Source organism: Condylura cristata, unplaced genomic scaffold (assembly GCF_000260355.1).
Source record: "Condylura cristata isolate star-nosed mole 26May11 unplaced genomic scaffold, ConCri1.0 scaffold00005, whole genome shotgun sequence".
Lineage (NCBI taxonomy): Eukaryota > Metazoa > Chordata > Mammalia > Eulipotyphla > Talpidae > Condylura > Condylura cristata.
In genome coordinates this window covers 45664096-45686757 of record NW_004567106.1, presented here as the reverse complement: position 1 = coordinate 45686757, position 22662 = coordinate 45664096, and the positions used below count along the sequence as shown (strand labels likewise).

Here is a 22662-nt window from a genome sequence, read left to right as displayed (position 1 = left end):
AAGTTTGTAGAGGGATCACACAAGCCTAAAGTGTACCTATTCTATCAGAGTGATGTCACTTGAACACAGGGAAAAATAATTTACAGGCTCTCAATTTTTTGTGTCAATGTGGAGGAGGTAGGATTTGACCTTGGTTTTGAATGAGATTTGAAAGAAGCGGCAAGTGGGCAGAAAGGCCTGATAGCTGGAGGGAAAAGACGTGTGTGCAGAGAAATAGAGTGAGTTAGCAGAAAATGAAATGATTGATGGCACCAACTGCTCATAGGAATGGGAAGAAGCTACTTTTGTAATTGACTGGGATAGGAAGATAAATTAGGCTAGACTGTCTGGAGAGCCAGCTGACATTTCCTACTGAAATCAGGGATGCTCTGCACCACCACTGGAAACCTCACCTACAGCGCGCTCTAGCCAAGTCCCCTTCTGGCTCCGGCCAGTCCTGTCTTCTCAGATCTATGGAAACCCTCCGTGACATTCGGAGCCGCCTCTTTCCTGTGCCCCTCAGTCTCCTCAGTCTCTTGGGCAGTGTCTAGACTCGTAGTTCTTTGCATATAGCTCAGTCGGACCTTACTGTAGTCTGACTTGTTATAGTGTATAATTGTTTATTGTTTATCTGCCAGTCAGTTCTTTCAAACAAGGACTATTCTCTGGTTGTCCATTTTTCTTTAGCTAGAAATAGTGGGTGCTCAAGGAAGTAAGGATGAATTCAGAAGAAAGTTGACAGAGGCTAAAATGTTGAGGCTATGGACACGAGGAAGCATAGCTTCCAGGGTCAATATTTGCTCAGTAAATATTTTTGGAAAAGCAGGAGGAGTGTGGCTCATTTGCAAGCCGCACCAGAAAGAGGACGGTCTGTGGGGCTGCTGGAGACTGGGCATGACGACGTGATATGAGGAGAAACATCTGTGGGGTTTGTGAAAACAAAGCAACACAAGGGAAAGATGGGCTTTGACTGGCTTGGAAGTGAGAGGTGCACTTGTTCAGAGGTGGGGGTAGGAAAGCTGAGAGAGGGAGTTCACAAAAAGAGGAGGTGTTAAATTGGGAGACTTGTGAATCAGTCACAGCAATTCAAGTCTGTGGACACAAAGAGGCATGTGACTGCTGGGAAGTGCTAAGCAGGTCTTTTGTTTCCTGCTCAGCTGTCCTGAGTTTGTTCTTTAGAAGTGGCCTGCATGCCCAAGGCAGCCTCAGGAGCCTGCCCCCTGCTGCCTTCACCCCACCCTCATCTGCACGGGACAGCGTGCGAGGGAGCGAGTCATGTTCTTCCAGGGTAATTTGTGTTTTGGTCATTTGCTCCCTGGTAAACATCTGGAGAGGGAAGATTTTCTTTTTGTCCATGTGATGTAATGTCTGATGCCTGAGTCTCAGAAAATGGCTTTTGTTGGTGGACTGTGCCAAAAGTGGGCTAGGTCCTAATTGGAACAAGATTTCTGCCTGTGGGAATTGGCTGTGGGATGTTAAGAATTCATACTCCTTCAGGAGAAAAGCGGTTTATGTGGTATACAGGAAGAAGCCTTTAGCTAGACCATGACGGGTGTTCGGGACATTTTCCATAAACCTCTGCATGTTCAGTTTTCCTGTGAGTAATTGACTTTAGGTATTTGGTTTAAAATGAATGTGGAGGATGAGAAAAAAAATGAACTGAATGAATGGGTTTAACACATCTTGAGTTGGACAAAGAAATGGATGCATGTGATTCGGTTTTATCTTGTACACATCGTGATAGTAAAGGGGAAAAATGGGCTGAGGACAAAATGAATATATTAATGTGTCCAGAGCCTTTATTATGAAGCAAGTAATGACTAATAAAAGTTTATTACTTATATTAAATCTCCCTCTCCCCCTTATTCAGAATCCCTGCCCTTCATGCATTTACTTGTTCAACTAATGGTGAATGGCTTCCTTTACATCAAGCCATGCCCTGGGGTGTGGGAATGGGGTGAGGGAGTGGGGGCAACTCCCTGCGTGAATAGGACATAACCCAGGCTCTCTAGGAGTTTGCAGTGTAAGACAGGTTGGATAGGTCTGTCAGTTCTGTTACAGGAAAGTGAACTACGTTGTAACAATACACATAAAGCCCAACTGAGGTCTTAGAAAACACCACTTGGGGAGAGAACTAAACAAGACTAATAAAGAGATGAAAATTGAGCAGGGCTTTGAAAATTAAGTAGGATTTGAAGAACAGTGCCTCAACTGTAATGAACACCTACTACGTGACCTTGTGAATATGCGTGAAGAGAGCATCACCTATAGGGAGGTGGTGTCTGAAGGGTGGTTCATTCTATGGGATCAGGAGGGGTCGGGAAGTGCCACAGCAGGCATCATTGTGAGCTCACTCTTGGAAAGAATAGGTGGCTCTTTGCTGGGTAGCTAAGGAAGAGAAGGGCATTCAGGATCCAGCAACAACCTAGGCAAACGGAAGGGGATATGAATCACCCGGTGAGGCTGAGAAATGGTACATAGTTCATTATGATTGGAGACAAGGGGAGGAGAAGCCTGCAGTGGCAGAGAACAGCCAGATTGGGGAAGGCCTGGGGTCCTCCCCAATGGCCAGGGTGCCAGGAAGAGATCAGGTTAATGCACTCCAGCTGCCCAAATGGCCTTTTTATGTGGAGGGAAAATGGCTTGGGTTGAGAAGATGGGAACAGGACTCACAAGAGGGATTCCAAATAGAAGACTACCTGCGTGAGTGAAGGGTGATGACAAGCATAGCATGGAAGCTGGTAGGAAGGGAAAAGAGATTCTCAAGGTGCCAACAGACAAAGTCACAGTATTTGGTTCCTCGTTGAATGACAAGAAGGAATTTAGAAAATCAGTTTCCAGCTTCGTTGAACATGGTGGGGTGGGAGGTCTTTCCCCCTCATCCCCCGGGTTCTCTGGGTTGGGCTACCACTGGGGTGGCTGAGTTGGAGCTGTTTTTTAGGGAGTTAGGGCCTGAAGACCATGAAGGGTTTGCAGTTGCAAATAAGGCAACAGATAAGAGTAAAGCAAGAATGTGTTATCTGTAGAAACCTCAGTGTGTGGATCAAACAAGTGATGAGAGGACAAGAGACCAAGTCATCACAAGCTTTCAGCTTTGGAGTGTGGCAATATTTTCCCCATGTACTTCATTTTTGAAGGAACTACAAAGCACCCTGCATGAGTGTTTCACCCATTTTATGTTTGCTGGCAAGTACAGACCCGTGCTCAGTGGTCTGTGAGTGGGCACAGCTGACATGCGCTGCTCCTCTTGCAGTTGCTCGGCGGAGTCGGGCCAGTGCTCATGTCGACCTCACATGATCGGGCGTCAGTGCAATGAAGTGGAATCTGGTTACTACTTTACCACTTTGGATCACTACCTCTACGAGGCAGAAGACTCCAACTTTGGACCTGTAAGTAAGGGGGTGCCTGACAGGTTGGTAAAGCAGTGTTTGGAGGCAGTGGTGACATCTACATGCCTATAAAGTGGCTATTGAAGCCTTTTTAATGTAATGAGTGGTAACTTCGCCACAGAAACTGGATGCCTGATAATGAGAGGGATACATTTGGAGAAATGCATGTGTTGGGTGGTTTTGTCACTGTGTGGACATCATAAGGTAAAATTATCCAAGTCTAGGTGGGGGGACGACTCCTCACCTCTGCTACATGGGATCATCTGTTGGGACCATGGTTGTGTACACAACCCTTCACTGATTGTATGACACTATAATGATGGAGTATGAGGAATGTCATGTCAATGTGCAGAAAAGAAACAGCAAAGCAGCTTACTATACATTAAATTTGCTAAGTTTAACATGTCAAATTTATCAAAAATGAGCTTTTTTGTTTTTGTTTCTGGACTCTAAAGATCAGGACCATGCCTTCTGCTTGGATTTAAAACTAGGTAAACCTATAACCCACAGAGACTTAAGAGCATTCTTTAATAAGGATTTTGATGTTGGGATATTTTACTTTTTCTTTCATACTTTTTTTTCAAGTTCTGCTCCATTGCTGGAGCAGGATATTATTTCAGTTTTCTTTTGTTGTATAATTCTATGACTTAAAAAGTATATCTGGCACTGGAATGGGGGTGGCTGAACGAGCTAGTGATTCACCGGGTGTCTTTCCCCACGCAACATCTTTCCCCACGCGACGTCTCCTTGCAGCTCTCTTGGGCAACCTCACCATGGCGTGGGGTCAACTTTGTGAATACTTACATGACCTCTGACTTTCCAGAAGGAGGAAACAGAACCTACTGGTCTCTGGCTCAGAATTCCCAGAATATCATTTCTTTGTGTTTTGTTGGACATGTGTGCTAAATTCCAGATCAGATTCAGGGCCTGGGTGACATAGATTCCACCTGTTGACAGGAAAAGCTGTACATCCAAGGAATGAAGGACTTCATCTTTGACAATGACTAATCAGATATGCTGGATTAATCCACAATGCATGAGGTTAGCCACCAAATTGACCAGCTCTCAGTCAGGGACAAGCTGAGTGGATTCCTCAGTAGCGATATTCGCGCATGTATCATGTATCTTTATTCATTCTTAGAGCTTGAAATAAATGCCAGTGAAACTAATAAATCCATTAGCTACTCTACTAGCCTGGCAGAAAGTCTGGGAGCTGGCACATCACTCCTAGACTTGTCTAAAGCAGCATCCAGGTTACACTCTTCCCATCCGTTAATGCTCATTCCCCTGGTTATATCACGTAACGTACATCCTGAGATTACGTCTCATCTCAGGGCTCCCAGGCTACCTCAACTTCAAAACTAGTAAACTAACTGCCTGTTTGTGTATCAGAAACTTTTTACAGTCTACTGGGAAAACTGATCTGAAAAAAAAGGCACTATCTCTGCACTTTGGGACCTTTGGGGTCCTTGGATTTCTTTGGCGGCTACATTTAAGTAAATTCCACTGCAAGTCAAGCCGAGCATTTGACTGAATTCCTTTGGTGTAACCTGCCTGCCTGTCCCCTTATTCTCAGGGCGTCAGTATAGTGGAGCGGCAATATGTCCAGGACCGGATTCCTTCCTGGACTGGCGCCGGCTTTGTCCGAGTACCTGAAGGGGCTTATTTGGAGTTTTTTATTGACAACATACCATATTCCATGGAGTATGATATCCTAATTCGTTATGAGCCTCAGGTAAGGAAACCCTGTGTGAATGCACCATGGGGGTGAAAGGAGAGTATTTAATAGAAAAATCTTTCTTATAAAGACCTCGGCTCTGTAAAGTTTGGAAGCCTGTGTTAGATTAGATCAACCTCTAACTTTCTACTTCCATGTAAATTCAAAGGCATCTTTTTCTTGAACTCCACTTCACAGCTACTTAATGTGTCTCTAGGCACTTGCACTGCTGGGCACTGACATAGTGACGCGTGTTTCCAGTGCTTTCCCTCAGGGGTACACTGCCACAGACAGACATGCCCTTCACTGTAGTAAAGGGCTAAATGTAGGAAGTATAAGACAGTGCTAAAAAATGGAGCGATTTACGCCAGAGAGACTGGGCCAGGAGTTGCCAAATGTTTCAGAAAGAATCAGATATATGGAAAAAATTTGGGAGGTTTCTCAAACTATTAAAAATTGGTCAGTTTTTAGATGCTATATGATGCAGCTATCCCTCTCATAGGTATCTATCCAAAGAATGTAAAAACACTAACTTGAAGGGATACGTGTACTCTACACTAATTATAGCAGCCATGTTATGGAAGCAGCCTAAGTGCCCAAGGATAGGAGAGGATTTGGAAGATGTGGTATAGAGACATAAAGGAATACTACATAGCTATTAAAAAGAGATGAGATCTTACCGTTTTTGAACATGGATGAAACTGGAAGGAATAATACACGGAAGAGAAGACAAATATTGATCACTTCACATAGATGGAAAATAGAGAAACAAAAGGTCAGACAAAACTGAACTATAACAAACCCTAGAAATCTGACTCTGCAATTGGAGTTACAGTATGGGGAAGGGGAAGGACTTCAGTAGACTGTGGGGGGGGGCAAGGGTGCCTCGGTGGTGGTAGTGGTCTTGTGTAATAACAGGCCTCTGGGGAGGATGATCCCTACACCTATGAATAGTGCACAGTGCTGTAAACCAGTGTTACCGCAATGAAAACTGAACTAGTGGGAGGAAAAAGGAATCAGATCTAGAGTTTGAAACATCAGTTGGAATTTTGACGTGGAAGAACATTAAGGAATCGCGTGAGCAGAGAGAACTTCTTTGGAAGGAGGAAGTTGGGGGTGTTAGGAATAATGCTAGGATCAGTAAAGGAATGTAGACTATTAGCAGGAAGCTAGTAAAGGGTTGGTTTTTAAAATTGTTTATCGAGGTCCTGTTGGTTTACATCACTGCACAAACATTACAAAAATAGGTTGTCACACCACGCCTACCCCCAAAGCTCCTGTAAATCCTCCCTTCTTTGCTCCTACAGCTCCCCCACCTCTCTCTGGTAATCTCAATTCTGCAGTCAGATTTCTGGGTTGGTTTGGGGTTTTTTTGTACAGGCCCATTGCTGTTCAGGCAGCAATGGGCCTGTACAGATGGGCCTTTTTGATTGTTTCTTACTCTAGCTTCCCGACCACTGGGAAAAAGCCGTCATCACGGTGCAGAGACCTGGAAAGATTCCAGCCAGCAGCCGATGTGGTAATACAGTTCCTGACGATGACAACCAGGTGGTGTCCTTATCTCCAGGCTCCAGGTCAGTGTGACCGCGGTCCGCAGGTCAACAGAACTAATGGGCAAATTAACATTTCACCTTTATCTCGTATAGTGATTTATAGAGTCACTGTTTCTGAACCAGAGCCAAACATTAACTAACTTTCTGGGGATGGTGAGCATAGAGCTTTGATGGATTGATTGGGTGCTGACACTTTGACTTTTGTTTTTCATTTTGGGGTAGGTACGTGGTCCTTCCACGTCCTGTGTGCTTTGAGAAGGGCGTGAACTACACGGTGAAGTTAGAGCTGCCCCAGTACACCTCCTCTGACAGTGGCGTGGACAGCCCCTACACGCTGATCGATTCTGTGAGTGGTGGGTTGTTTCTGACACAGAGAAACCTGGGCAAGAAAGTATCCCATTCTCCCCTGGCGGGTTTGTGAAGGGGTAATACCGGTTAAGCAAAATCCATCTTTCTTGCCTCTGAGGTGCCTTTGCTTACTTATTTTAACACAACACCTTCCGGGAGGGATTAACTCAAAGTGATTCATTCTGAAAATATGAAGTGCTTTGAAACTGACATCTCCAAAGCCATCAAGCTATGTCAGGCCTATCTAAACTTTTCTTGCAAGAGTATTTAAGAGTGAGGTTTTCATTTTAGAGTCTTATTTTTTACTTTTCAAGAGTCAAAGAAGCATTTTTGTTTTTGTCTGTAATTCTTCATTGCCCCTTTGATGACACAGGGTACCATGGTAAGAGTATTTTGCTGTTCTCATTTCTTCACAGCTTGTTCTTATGCCATTCTGCAAATCACTGGACATCTTCACGGTGGGAGGTTCTGGAGACGGGCTCATCACCAATAGTGCCTGGGAAACCTTCCAGAGGTACCGATGTCTGGAAAACAGCAGAAGCGTGGTAAAAACCCCGATGACCGACGTTTGCCGAAACATAATCTTTAGTATTTCTGCCCTGCTCCACCAGACAGGCCTGGGTAGGTGTCATGTCCTTTCTTTGCTGATAGCCAGGGGTGCAGCTGCTATCACGGGGGCACCAAAATGCAAGCCCTAGCGTTTGGGTTAGGCAGTCAGCACAAAGGAAATCGTCTCAACTAGTTTGCTCTATTCTTATATTGAGGAATATGTTAATGATAGTGCTCATGATTGAAAGTGGAACCAGGTTCCAAAGAATAATGGTTTAGCACTCTGGACTCTGAAAATAGGTTCAATATTCAAGCAATACACAACCACCAGGTAACAAGGAAAAAGTCCAGGAACATACAGTATTTCCATGCATAGGCTGGGAGTTGGAATGGAATCGAAGGACCATCACATAACGGCATTTGTTTTTCTGAAGCCTCAGACCAATGTCCACCCCCAAAGGTCACTGGGCATGGTCTGATGTCTTCTGACATTTGAACAATGAAGACAAGGATTCTTTCTAGATAATCTGCTTTCATCTGCCAACTCTGTCTCCTTGTGCTTCCTTCCCGGTCATCACAGGGGTAATGCTGTTTTAGATGGAGATTCTGGATAAGCCAAGGTAGCAAAGGAGGAAGGGAGAAAGAGGGTCCAAGAATAGGACTCACCGGTTCAGAACCGGGTACAACTCGTCACACTTATTTTTCTGGGGAGAAGCGTCTGTCTGTCTCACAGGCCCCACCTCTCTTTCCTCGGCAGCTTGTGAATGTGATCCCCAGGGTTCGTTAAGTTCTGTCTGTGACCCCAACGGAGGCCAGTGCCAGTGCCGGCCCAACGTGGTTGGAAGAACCTGCGACAGGTGCGCTCCCGGCACCTTTGGCTTCGGCCCCAGCGGATGCAGACGTAGGTTAATCAGGAGCACGTAATGGGCCCCTTCTGAGTAACTGAGGACTGCCAGGGTGGGTGGTGCAGCCTCAGAGAGTGGGGCTGCCCTCGGGAACGGCTCCTGTCAGCCCTAACCTTCTGAATCGGGCACGAGGATGCTCATGTCCTGCGTGTTTGCGTCTCTGCGCTTCTCAAGGGGGTCTCTGGTGCCTTTTCCTTCAGCCTGTGAGTGCCACCTGCAGGGATCCATCAATGCCTTCTGCCATCCCATCACTGGCCAGTGCCACTGTTTCCAGGGTGTGTACACACGGCAGTGTGACCGCTGCCTGCCTGGGTACTGGGGCTTCCCGAGCTGCCAGCCCTGCCAGTGCAATGGCCACGCAGACGACTGTGACTCAGTGACGGGCGAGTGCCTGAGCTGCCAGGACTATACCACGGGCCACAACTGTGAGAGGTGAGGAGATGCGGTTTGAGGGGGAGAGGAATGACAGTGTTTTCAGCTGAGCAGCAGCATCTTAGACAGGCATGTCTACCAGGCTCTGGATGGCTCATTCATTTCTGACCATCTGAGTGGTTTCTAGGAATTCATTCATTTATCCAATGCACTTTTACTTTGTTTGTACCTTCTCTGTGCCAGGAGGGTATCCAGTGGTGGGGTGCAGCAGAGAACAGAAGGCACTTGAATCTGCCCTTTTGGGGAGTCATCCAGGAGTCACCATACACCTGTGTAGAAATCATCTCCTGTCACCACAGATTCTGGCCTATGATGAGAGTTGTGAAATCTTAGTGCTTATTTTAGGTCAAAGTAGAAGCCAAATCCAAACACGATTAGTCATTTTAAATGACTTTGTGTTTTGAAATGTTGTATGCAGCCAGCTTCTAGGAGACCACATGAAAAGTGTAAACTAGCAGGTAAGCAGGGATTGGAAGAATAATTACTAAGGATATGAGGCTGTGCACTGGATGCAGTAGGAAGGGGACACGGAATGTGTCTCTGATAATGACAGCTGAGCACAGTGCAATAGGAATAAATCATCTGGAAAAATGATGCATCTGCGGAGATACACTGTCGGTTACCAAGTGAGGAAGACAAGCTTGGCGAACCTGCACTTTTCCTTCAATAAATGTCTGTCTTGTAACAACTCTCCTACTGGACATGGGATTTTGTTTTAAAATTTTCAGCAAGTGCTTCAACCAGTGAAAAAGTTGCTCATTAGATGAAAGAAATTGTGGGCGAAGATTGAATATAGGATTAATTTACAGCTTGAAAGTATATGTGGAAGCAAAGAATTAGCTCTTGGCTATATGCAAGGATGGTCTTTAAGGATTTGGAGGTTCCAGTGACAGCTCCTTTGGGTAAACACTTATCCCAACCACAAAATTATAAGATAATAAGGAAGCAGTTCCACAAGGTCGAAGGGAAGAAATTAATATCTTGTGGTCATCTTTTCTTTCCTGTTTGTCACTTCTTTCCTAGGGAAAGGAGAATACTTTTGAAAGAGAGACCCAGATAAGAAAGTCACATTAAAATGAAGAGTAGAGTAGGGAACACAGATAAACAGCAGGTGGTACCCACAGCACCAATGTGGGGGTGGGGGGACTTCTGGGGCTCCCTGAGAAGACATCCTGGGAGAATGGCCTGGTTGATATTATTGATGACCATTTCTAGATTTTATTCATAAGGTGTTTCTTACAAGTAAATGAAAAAAGGCATCAGAGGAGGAAAAGTTTTACCCTGAGATTTAGATAGCATCAAAGCATTTGGGCTTCTGCTAGCTAGTTAGAGACGATTTGTCATCATTCTTTTCTTCACTCGAAGATTATTGGAGTTTAATTCCTGTGAAATTATAAAGAAGCTCTAGGCTCAGATTATTCCCAGGGAGGAAGCCAAAAGGGGTGGGGTTGAGAGGCAGGAAATGATCAGTCAGTTTGTCATGATGTCTTTGGATTTATTTCACCTAGTTGTCTCTGAGGCTTTACTTTCTCAGAAATCATTGTACAAAATTATTTCATCACCACTGATTTCCCCAGCACATCTTTTGGGAATATGTTCTTGTAGTATGTCTGTGTCTAATTAAATAGAAGATTAATTTCCTCTGAAGCACTTCCTCTGTTCCTTCTTCGTTCCCCCATTTAAAAAAAAAAAATCTGCCTCAAAAACAAACATGAAAAACAAACTAAATTAAAAATCCTTAGACTCTTGTTCCAGGCCCACTTCTGCTTCTAACTTGCTTTATAACCTTGAGTGCGCTCACCTCCCCCAGTCTCCATATTTCTGGGGAGTAGAAAAATTGGAGTGGATTAGATGATATTCAAAGTTCTTTCAAGTTCTTATGCTAAGAAACAAGAAAGTAGCCTCATCACCTTTCTGTGACATGCATGTCATAGTAAAAGAATTCCCTCCTTATGGTCAGGAAGCCAAATTCATACCCCAGCTCATTAATGGCTAGTTGTGTACGCCTTGTCCATAATTTAAACTCATTGATGCCTTATCTGTAAGGTGAGGCGAGTGGGACCTGTTGGGTTTGGAGTTGATAAATATCATCCTTCACCCCTGCTCCAGTTGAACCCACCTGAGACACAGACCCGACTGTAGTGGGAGCGCTTCCCTGACGGTGCCTGCCCTGTAAAGGCCAGATGGCGGCAGTGCGTGGCCTTCGACCCGTGGCTACCTTGGACGTGCTAACACGTCACTCCTCCAACACAGAGGCAGAGACAACTGTGGTCTGTCCTCCAAAGGCTGAGTCCTGCCTGCAAGGCAATCCACCGAGAAGCTTAGAGCTCCAAGCAGCTGGCAGGCCAGTAGAGATGGCTCATTCTCTGGGAGGAATTGAGGGACCAGTTAAGGCTAGAGCGGGGCAGTCCTCAGCGCAGTGGCCCTTGAACTGTGGTCCCTAGACTACCAGCTAAAGCAGGAACCTACGGAACCAGTGATTGGGGAAGAACCTGGCAATCAGTCTCATCACAAACCCTCCAGGAGCTTCTGTTGGAGTGAAAGTTGAGGATCCTTACTGAAGCCAAAAGTCCTGTGTGTGGAAACTTGAAGAATGTGGAATGAATGTTCTCAGAGAATTCAGTTTCTTTTTGTTGGAATGGGAGTCTAACAGCTGAGGCTCATAACTCTCTCCCTTCTGCTGCTGATACAGGTGCTTGGCTGGTTACTATGGTGATCCCATCATTGGCTCAGGAGATCACTGCCGACCTTGTCCTTGCCCAGATGGCCCTGAGAGTGGCCGCCAGTTTGCCAGTAGCTGTTACCAGGATCCGGTTACTTTACAGCTTGAGTGTGTCTGTAGTCCTGGATACATTGGTAAGTAATGTACAGACCTTGGAGGAAAAGTCTCTATGAGTTGGTGGTTAATGAAGAAAGGAGATAGTTTTACTTCTCAATCCTTCATTTAAAAAAAGCTCTTTTCCTATCTGGCATGGAGAGTTGAGTCTCCATGATGGTAATGTCTGACACAGAGCAGGGTAGCAAGCTCATGCAGTCACGGACAAATTCCTTTGAACAATTGTTCTATTATTAAGCTGTAGAAAAATTGATTCACATTTTATTCCCCCCTCACTCAGCTTCCAGTAGAAGAGTCTCAAACAAGTGACCAAATGGTGGGAAGAAAGAATATTTCTGGGGAGCCCCCAGATAGCTGTATGTGTCAAAGCTAGCTGTATTTTTCAGTGTTTGTTAAACTCACTGTATCTGTCAACCCTCAGTGATGTCAACTTCAGCTCTTATTTCTCACTGACACTATTTCACATACTGTTTATTTGTACTGCTAGCTCTATAGAGTAAACTTTGGCACATAATCTCAGGATTTCTTACCCAGGGACACTGGTCATCACTCAGAACCCCATTTTGCACGTTGCTCATGTAGCTACCAGTGGTTTTTTTTATTTGTTTTTTTCAGTCCTGCTGAAATTCTTGGGTAGGATTTTTTTTAAAGGTTTATTTTTTTTTATGCATGCAAGAGCTGGGATGCAGGCCAAAGGTGCAGTGGGGTGAAAGTATTCAACAGAGTGGGGAGCAGAAGAGGTGGATCTACTGAAACACACTGCTGTGGGGAGCAGTGGCGAGACAGGAGAGGTCTGCTGCGCCTTGTGGGTCAGCTCCCCGGCAGGGGATCGAACTTGTGCTGCAGTGGCCGTGGACAGCTTCATGGTGCTGAGACTTAACCTTTTGCCACCAGGGAGGCCTTTGGATAGGATTTTCACATCAAGCTGATTTTATATGGTTGGTGGCTGCTTAGCCCCGAATCTGCCCCAGCCCTGAGTGACAGCCAGTAAAGTTGCCTGAGCAGGAACTTGTGTAACTGCTGCTGTGCCCCTCGGTGGCCCCTGTGCCATGCGGCAGGTCACAGACTGCAGAGTACTATTTTGCCCTCACACAAAGATGGCCCTGAAGATGTGTTCCCCTGGGGTTTGTGAAGAGCACAGAGCTGCCTGGGTTGGAATGGGGGTGTCCTTTCAGCCAGCAACTAAAGGCGTGATGCTTGGTTTGTGGGCCCACAGGCTCCAGATGTGAAAACTGTGCGTCAGGCTACTTCGGCAACCCCTCGGATGTTGGGGGGACATGCCAGCCATGCCATTGCCACCACAACATCGACACGACAGACCCTGAGGCCTGTGACCAGGAGACTGGGAGGTGCCTCAAATGCCTGTACCACACGGAGGGGGAGCACTGTCAGCGCTGCCGGTTTGGTTACTATGGAGACGCTCTCCGGCAGGACTGTCGAAGTAAGCTGCCCCCTAATTTGTCCCCTCCCCCCCCCCCCGCAAGCCGGGAGACCTCAGAGTGTTGAGTCACTGGCAAATCTGTTACAGGGTACCCCAATGTGAACTGGGTAGCCTGTCTGGGTCTTCGATTCAGTCGTATTATGGACACACTTAAAAGGTTAAATAATGGATTTATTTATAAGGAGAAAGGCAAAGGAATAACCCAGGGAAAAAGGGAGAGAAATACAAGTTAACTAGAACATCCTACCTACCAGTTCTGCTGACTTGGACTCCACCGGCACGCTGAAAACCAATCGAAAGCCAAAACGATCAGCCGCGAACCACCAGGCCAAGAGACCCCCAGAGCCCACATGTCCGTTTTTATCCCAACCTGGCTCCACCCTCATGTCCCAGCGTGCTTCTCCTTGTTATTGATGGGATTTGGAGTTCCAGTATTTCGAGTGGGGGCGGAGTCCATGAAACCTGTACCTGTTACAGAACAACCTGTACAGAGAGGTAGACTCTCACTTTTGATCTGAGGCGGAGAAAGCTGCCTCATTTTTTTAACACAATATGATTCAGGGCCTGAGAAAGACGCCAAAAGGCAGCTGTCGCCGTGATAAATCCCACCCAGTTGAGGGCACAGATTTTTTAAATTTTTTTCTGCTATGCCGGTGAACTTGCTGGCTCACTAGGACTTCGAAATCCTAATGCCTCACTTGGTTTCCAACCTCTGACCACGTCATGGATGAAGTGGAGCCTTTCCACCTAAGGAAGAGAAAGCAGTAATATCTCTAAAGTCTTTCAAAACTCAGTAATTCTCTTATCTAAACATCAGCCCATTTCCCCCTCTGCCTCCAGCCCTTGTCTTTGTTTATGCAAACACGTGTGGAATGTGGAGCAGCAGCAGCAGCCGCTGGATTCCTGCAGCCTCCATGGCTGAGCGGGCTTCTACCTGTCATGTCTGACATGTTCTCTGCTGCTGTCCCCTGCCAAGAGCTTAAAGTGGTGAGCTAGCTCAGTTCCCACGGCATATGGATTATTTCCATTTTAAAATGATTCACCATCAGCTTATTAAATTTGAGGATTTGGAAAACACCACTCAGGTAAAATGTGCCAGGTACACGTGTCTGGGAAATGCCAGAACTCTGGTGAACCTCGTAAAAACTTTGGAAGAATAACAGTCCGGATTATGTCAACATCCCCTCCGCTCCTGCCCCTCCGGCTTGCCTTTCCAGGCCCACTCTGGAGGTGGCTGATGTGGGTACGTCCCAGTCTGGGTCGCTGTCGGTACACTCACCTGTGCCGTTCTTCTGCAGAGTGTGTCTGTAACTACCTGGGCACCGTACAGGCCCACTGCAACGGCTCTGACTGCCAGTGCGACGAGAACACCGGGCAGTGCTTGTGCCTTCCGAATGTCATCGGACAGAACTGCGACCGCTGTGCGCCCAACACCTGGCAGCTGGCCAGCGGGACGGGGTGTGAGCCGTGCCTCTGCGATGCTGCACACTCCTTCGGGCCGTCCTGCAATGCGGTGAGGCTGTCGGGGCCCCAGGGTTGCACAATGTAAGGAAAGATCCCTTTCAGAGACCTGGGGACAGAAGGCCATCAGCAGCCTGCATCCTGTTAGAGAAAGGCACCTCTGGTACTCACAGCCTTCCACCGGGCACTCAGGCTGGCAGACATGGCCCATAGCAGCTAGCTGCCCTCACTTGACCTTCCTCAGCTGGGCCTCATAACCCTGCACTGAGGCTCCAGCCAATACACCCAGAACATTTCAGTGCCCACTCATGGCAGGACGAGGACATGCCAGCTTTTCCTCTGGTACCTGACTGCTGAGTCGGACTTCTGTAGCCTGAAGGAAACCTTAGGGCTATATCCCACATCGTGACAAGGGCTTCAGGTGCCTGCCCCTGAGAATGAAGCTCCCAGGGCAGGGGGGGTCCCAGGTGGCCTGGGCTTGTGAGTATTTTTTGAGGCTAGAAGGGAGGAAGCATGCTGAAGCCTAACGCAAGCTGGCCGGCCCTTCCACCCTGCAGCTGGCACAGGCTGCCCGGGCACCAGTCCGGCTTGGACATGAGATCCTTTCTCCTGGTCAGAGCGTGAGGGGGCCTCTCAGGGGGCCCCCTGACTGGCAGTGGGCTGGCTGTGCCCCCTGCCAGCCCTCCTGACCAAGTCTGCTTTCTGGCTGCAGTTCACAGGCCAGTGCCAGTGCATGCCTGGATTTGGAGGCCGCACCTGCAGCGAGTGCCAGGAGCTCTTCTGGGGGGACCCCAACGTGGAGTGCCGAGGTATGTGGGGGTGTTTCTCGGGTGGGCCTCTGAGCAGGGTGGAGGGAGCAGATGCTTAGAGTTTTAAAAACTAAAGTGTTGTACAGATTAATTTGTAATCTGACAAATTAATCGTGACAGCCATTGCATTACCAAAGAAATTTATGCCCATTGGTTAAAAAACCCTGACAAATCCTGTCCAGTCTGCATGTAGGTGGTAAAAGCAGACCTGCCCATGTTTCCAGCTCAGCCCCAGCAGTGGTGTGTCTCTGCACAGCCCCACATACGTGAACACCACAGTCACACTGAACGACCTTTTAATTTTATTTTAAAGACTTATTTATGCAAACAGAACTGGGGTACAGGCCAGAGGTGCAAGAGCAGTGTGAGGATTCACCAGTGACAGTGGGGAACAGAGATGAAGTACACTGCTGAGTGGAGCGGTAGGCAGGTCAGGTGAGGTCTGCTGAGCCATGTGGGTCACCTCCGGGGGCGGGGATCAAACTCACACTGAGGTGACTGGTGAGCTTGCAGTGCTGTGCTTTAACCTGTTGCACCACCAGGGAGGGCCTTAAATGGCCTTTTCAAATGCTGCTAAGTGAAAGGAGCGCACACTAGCTATATGCAAACCAGTCTTTGTTACCCTCTGAAGAGTATTTTTGTGTTCAGCTTCATGCTCAGTTTAGGCACAGCTGTATGGCTGATCTGGTAGCGTTTGAGTCCATGTTGCCAGCAGGCGCTGCTGACAGCAAAACCTTTGGTGTGGGTGTGTCGGTCATATCCCCGTCTCTGGGAACTGGGGCGACGTGGTACCACCTTTGCTCACAGGGAAGGAAGGGTCTAGCTTTCAGGGGCTCCGGTTCTGTCACATGTGAATAAACCCCAGATTCCCACTCAAGATTATGATAAAATAGGACCATGAGAGAAGGCTTGATGTTTGCATAAGAGCAGATCTTGCCTAGAACCATGTGAATCCTTTAAGGATTGCTTCATTTCTGTGTTGTTAGGGCATGTGTGTGTGTGTGTGTGTGTGTGTTTCACCTGCCAGATTAATCTTACAGAGAAAGCATTTATAAAAAGATTTGTTTCTACCATTTTTCTATTCTTTCTTTCCTGCTTGACTTTTTTTCCTTATGTATGAAGAGAGTAACTAAAGATGAATATTTTCTGAAGTTGCTTATTTGTTCTTTGACATGCTGCCTTTATTGCACATCTGAAATACTAGGTCCTCATTATACTCTAAATGAAAAAATGGCACCTTGTTTTGGGGGAGGACACTCTTCGCAAGGGTGGATACAGATGGGCAAGTTAGCGGTTTGTTTATTATCTCCCATCAGGGTCAGCAATCTGGAAAGCTCTGTGTTCCTTCAGAGTGAATCTTCTGTCCCTAAAAGCTGTAAAACTTCAAACAGTGGACAAGGCCAGAACAAGTGGGATGTGATTTGTTTTTTCAATGGGGACTTAATAAGAAGCTTATACCAAAGCCTGGGTTGGAGGAGGGCTTGTTCCACAGAGATGATGTGGGTGGTATTGATAAAAAAGTGCTTTTCGTTCCCCTTTCTTTAGTCCCAGATGGTTCTTAATGGGACCTGATTCTGACACTTCATTTAGAAGGTTCAGGATGTTCAGTAACCTACTTGCTCCGCAAGTGAAACCTTGCTTGAAATCTGGCTTCTCCAAGGCTCTCATCCCTATTCTGTTAAATTCCTCAATCTTGTCATGCCCCAAGGGCTTGATTTTCTGCAGATAATAGTTCTCCCATGCTTATAGCTGGAGTCTATCAGCGTGTGTCATTGGCAAAATAGCTCAGCTGCCAAAGCTTTCTGACCTTTTGCTCCATCTAAGCTTTGTTAGCATGAAAAGCCTATAATCCGGCATCTGAGTCAATCAGAGAACTGTTCATTTAGTACCCAGACCTTTACCCTTTTATCTTTTCTTCAAACATTCAGCTCTAAATCTGCCAGAGAAACTGTGGCTTGTAGGAACTGTATCAACTTGCTTAGGTCAAAAGTTAGATCATGTTTTAAAAACTTTACAAAGAGAGAAATCCATGGCCTCATGTTCGCCAGCTCCTCTGGTCTTTTGTCCAGAAGATGGGTCAGCCCATTGCTTCAGAAACTGATGGTCAGGAGAAACAAGCAATACAAAACAAAAGCTAAGTATCCCCGTGAAGCACGGATCATCTGAGGGGGATGTACACATGGGTGGGGTGATGGCTAGACACACCATACCTCTTGTTTCTGCTTCTCTCTTTTGTATTTCTTCATTCTCGTTAGGATAATCACAGAATTGTAGTTAATAAAGGAACTATTGAGGCCATCCGGCTTCTTGATTTTCATGTTGGAGTTGCTGGGAATCAGTGGCTCAAAGGGTGGCAGGGATGCAGGCAGATGGAGAGTTACGTGGCGGAGAGCATAGGCTTTGGACCAGACCTCAGTTGTTATCGGTTCCTGGCGTCCAGGGGGGCGAAGGATGCTAAATGACCTGTAATGCTCAAGACAAGCTTTCAGAAAATGTGCTGGGCCCCAGATGCTTTCCACATGTAGGAAACCCATGACCTACAGAGCAGCCAGAGTGAGAATTGACTTCACACTGGGGAGCCGCAGGTTGGTTGGGCATGAAGGCAGGGGAGGAGCCGGACCAAATGACCTGGTGAAGGCTGGGACAGGAGTGCCTCAGAGACTGAGGTCAGGGCTCTGGATGGACTGGGTTGGGGTCACAAATGGACACGGGAGGATAAGCGCGTGAAGGGATGGCACCCAGAGATCAGCAGGGACAAGGAGAGGTGTCATCTGAAATGAGCCGAAACGATGGGAAAAGAAGGCAGCCACTTTTCTCAAGTTGTGTAATTGCCAAAGATGTCTCCAGTTTCAAGTCTCTGAGTTGAAAGGGTTTGGTGGAGTCACAAATATAGATTTTTCTGTTGCTATTTAACAATATGCTTATAGAAAGACTTAGGTCACGGCTAAGAATTCTTCTTATGGAAAGAAATGTAGTTATGTAAAAGACAAATGAGTTGAGCCTTGAGCTTATAAGTTGTTGAATGTGCTTATTGTCCAGGCGGGTTGGGGCTCTTGCCTGGTCGTGCCAAGTCTGAACAAGCCCATCACTGTGCTGGGAAGGCAGAGAACCTCATCCACCCACCACTGAACGTGCCGGAGAAAACCTCAGCTTGGGGCTCTGCGTTGTGCCCCTCAGGAGTCAAAGGGTCACAAGAGGAATCTTTCTGTTGATTCATAGACAGCAAAGGGTGGGTGAGGTTTCCATGTGGGCCTCTGGCTCTTAGAAAAGACCAATCTCTTACCCCCAGCAAACTGGAAATCTGGGGCATTGGTGAGAGGCTGCACAGTGGCCATTTTCCCATCTTAGTTTTTATTTTGGGGGGTAGGGGTAGGAAAACTAAAGACAATTCTTTGCTTAGACATGCTTTTTTTTTAATGTTGTATTTCTCAGGCTGGGATTTGCTTTTAATCATCTACCCTATTTTTTATTTTTTCTAGTGTAACTCAAGAAATCTGATTTAATTTGGTTCTTTAGAGAAACACGGGCACTCTTGTGAGTAAAAGAAGGCTCATAGACAGTGTGTCCCCTGAAGTGGTGGCCAGGCTTGAGGTAGGCAAACTGTGGCCTGCGAGCCAGGCCCGGCCTTGCATCTGCCTGGGTAGCGAGTGCCCAGCCCTACCTGGTCACATGTTGGCTGTGGCTGCTTTCGTGCTGTGCCATCAGTTGAAGGATGGTGGCATAGATCATGGATCATGTGGTCCACAGAGCTTAAAAGTGGCCAATATCTGAGCCTTTACAGAGAAGGTTCTGTAAAGACAGCTTGCTTATTTCTGCAGGGAAACCTCATTCTCCAACTTTTGTTACAAAACTGAAGTCCTATTCATGAGTCCCAAACTCTGTGGCTAAAGAAGGTAGAGAAATTAAAACCACATTTAAGAAATGTAAAAAGAATTTAAATTTCCCTAGCTTTTATAGTAGGGGTGCCACGGTAAAGCACCAAACCTTTTGACAATATAGCAGATCCTGGGGTCCTGTGTTCCTTGGAGGCAAGGGCCCTGGCAGAAGAAAGTAAGCTAGTTTTAGATACAGCTCTTTCTGTCCCAGGCAGATTTTCCAGCTGCCACAGAGGTGGCTGCTGGATGGGAGGTGCTTGCAGGCTCTGAGGGGAGAGGGCATACATGGATGAGGTGATGGCAAGACGCAGGGTTTGCACAGGCCTCCTCAGCTGCTGGGAGAGGCAATACCGGTCAGGACTGGTGCCATTCGGCAAGGTCTCATGGGAATGCTTAGCTCGAGTGGCTCCTTGCAGAGAAGTTCTGTGAGTGGAGCGCAGTTGGCATGATATACATAACAGTGATTTTATCCTCGCAGCAAACTACTGGGAAGCTAAATGTAATTTCCATTTCACAGTTGATAAATCTCAGATGCAGGGAGGTTGAGGACAACAGCAAGTGGCAGCAAAGCTGGGATTTGAAACCAGGCCTGTTTTGGTGTTCCTGCTTTTTCTGCAGGCTTCTCAGATCTTGGTGGCAGCTGCTATTTAGAGAGAAGGGATTATTATCTTGTCTAAAGGATAATCTGGAGCAGCAAGACTTTTGGGGAGGGGTACCCTCAGCAAATTCTTAGTGGAAGGTCATGGAGACATTTGATTTAACCAGATTGTGAAAGGTGAATGGCCATGGAGGTTGGATTTTCTTCAATGACACAGGAGACCAGGAAGAAGAGAGGGGAAGATACAGAGAAAGCAGAAGGAAAGTTCTGTGACTAGAAAGGGGTCTGCAGGCTAATGTTTCCCATGCTGGTGTTGACAGTGTTTTCCTCTGTACCTCGATGTCTATCAGATGAGTGTGATGTTCATTTACCGACCTCTTCAGAAAACTTAGTGAAAATAGAACATACTCATCACATAACTAAGAGCGTATTCACAGATGAAGGTGGAATTCCTATAGCTTGTTAAAGTGATTACTGTCTCACTTTTAAAATGTTATTCATAATCAACCAAAAGATCAAGCAACATCTTCTGGTATATACTTTTTTCCCCAAAGGACAGCTTTAATCCCCTGCCAGGACTCTTGTCTTAGAAGAAGCTGAGAGGCAGGTCCACCTACATTCCTATCCCTTTCTCTTAAGAGAGACGCTAACTCATCCAATCTTGTCAACTGCAGCTGCTGTATAGTAAATGATTTTTTAGGTCCTGGTGAATGTGAGAGATGATTAGATTGTCTCTTTCATAATTTAAAATCCATGAAGTTTTAGATTGTCAGGTAAGACCCAAACTTGCTGCTTCAGCACAGAATAATCCAGGAGGATCTTTATTCAAGGTTGAAAATGTGAGGCTTCTAGTGTGTTTTCTCCCTTTAGAGAAGTAACTCTGGAGACTCAATAGGCAAGGAAGGAAGCACATGTCCACAGGAATGTTAGCCTTTTCTCAGCTTTAGCTTGAAATTAAAACCTGGTGTACTCACTTCAGAGTAATCATTTGATGCCCTTGCAAAGAAAGTGTAGGGTTGACTTTTTCAGTGACAAAATTGCAATCTCAGCACCTGTGAAACTTGACTCTTTGTTTACCAGATGGAGGAAAGGAATGTTGGTCATTTCAGCCAAATTAGTCCTTAAGGGTCTGCTGGAGAGAACACAGTTCTGTTGGTTCTTTGGTGAGCTGGCCCGGACTGCACCCCAGCCTCATATCAGAGGAAAACCTTGCCAACATTTCTCCCTCAAGGATGCTCATGATAGAATGAGAGCCATGACTTCATTGATGAAATAATGCAAAATGATTAGGGAAGTTAAAAAATAGATTCAACGTAGGCACAGAATCTCTTTCTCAATGAATAAGTCCAGCAAAAGCCTCGAGGGCTGAACTAAAGTGCACCTTTACTTGTTTACATGGAAGCATTTTCTAAGCAAACAGAAAGCCTGGGCAGTGTCCGCCTCAGTTGTTCCAGACCTAAGGGATCTTTCAGGTCTGCAGGGCTCCACACTGAGAACTGACTAGAGCCGACAGGACCTGAGCAGGCTGAAGAGTCTCGTTTATTCCAAATGGCAGCTTTTGATCTGTCTACGCAGGCCCTAGAAGTGCAGTGGGTTACACTGGTGAACTTGTAGTCATTTCTGTATGCCACACTTTGAAGAATAAATACATGCACACAACATACAAAGAGAGGAAGGAGACTGAACAGCTGGAGAAATAAGCATGGTACTGCCCAAAATGGGGTCGTGACCTTCAACATGAGCTGGCAACTGTTAGAAATACAGACACTCATTTCTCCCATGCAGAAAATCTCTGGTGGTGGCAGAGTAGGGAAGCCCCTTGTGTTTGGAAAACCCTGCAGGTAACTGATGCGCATAAGGCTTGAGTCTATGACTTGAGTGACCCACCCAATTTCAGCTTTCCGGGTGTCTAAATTTTAAATGATAGGAAACTCTTATTTCTAACATCTCAGGGTAAACATTATCTAAATTATTCCCATTCTTATGTCACTAGCTAAAAGGAAGTGGATTTCCCACGCCTTTCTCACCCTCTGGGCTCTCATGTCACTGAGTTTGATTGTCTCCTGGCTAAAACAATGGGAAATGGGTTTTCTTGCAAAACGTCTTAGTTTTAATGTGCTGATGTTGGCTTTGTGCCTTCATTAGGGAAGTGTCAAAATTCCTGAGCATATTCATGAAACCTGTATTTCCAGGAACATGAAATGATCTGGAGAACAGTTATCTGCAGCTCACTTAAGTTGCTTCCTGAGAAAGCCCCAGAAGAGCACAGGAAAATGAAATCTAAACCCAAGGCACCCTGGGAACAGTATGTTTTAAATCCCAAATGGTGACAACTGGAAAACTGAAGACGTTAATTGTTGAATAAGGGTCATGTTATTGGCAAAGAGGCGGCCATGGCAACTTCTGTTTTCTGTCTGATGGCAGTGTGACCAGGCCTCACCCTGGACAGAAGCCCACCAGGCCTGGGGACCCAGGAAGTGATTAGGAAAACACTGGGCAGTGCTTACGTTTTGTGATACTCCCCTAGACACTGTAGAACTGAATTCTTTCTTCCTGAGAGCAAGCTGGCAAAGCAGGTATACATGAGCCTCTTTTATATGGAAGCAGAAACCTTGACTCTGTCCTCACTGTGGGGCTGTGTGATTGGGGCAGAGAGCAAGCCGCATTCACAAGCAGGCAGCCCCCAAACTGCTGCTTGAGAGCTCAGGGTGCCAGGTGCCGCCGGTAGTTTACAGCGATGAGCTCATGCAACCAGGCAGGTGGTGAAGGG

The 22662-nt window shown here is 46.4% G+C and overlaps 1 protein-coding gene across 1 annotated transcript in view; it reads left to right on the top strand.

Annotated features, from left to right (window-relative positions):
- LAMB1 (laminin, beta 1) overlaps positions 1-22662 on the top strand; it is a 63092-nt gene that overhangs the window by 26774 nt on the left and 13656 nt on the right. Inside the window, exons 14-24 of the mRNA XM_012720893.1 lie at positions 3233-3368; positions 4945-5103; positions 6532-6659; positions 6861-6984; positions 7403-7607; positions 8293-8436; positions 8641-8872; positions 11565-11728; positions 12925-13149; positions 14448-14662; positions 15323-15419. Coding sequence (XP_012576347.1) covers positions 3233-3368; positions 4945-5103; positions 6532-6659; positions 6861-6984; positions 7403-7607; positions 8293-8436; positions 8641-8872; positions 11565-11728; positions 12925-13149; positions 14448-14662; positions 15323-15419 — 1829 coding nt within the window. The remainder of the gene's footprint in view (positions 1-3232; positions 3369-4944; positions 5104-6531; positions 6660-6860; positions 6985-7402; positions 7608-8292; positions 8437-8640; positions 8873-11564; positions 11729-12924; positions 13150-14447; positions 14663-15322; positions 15420-22662) is intronic.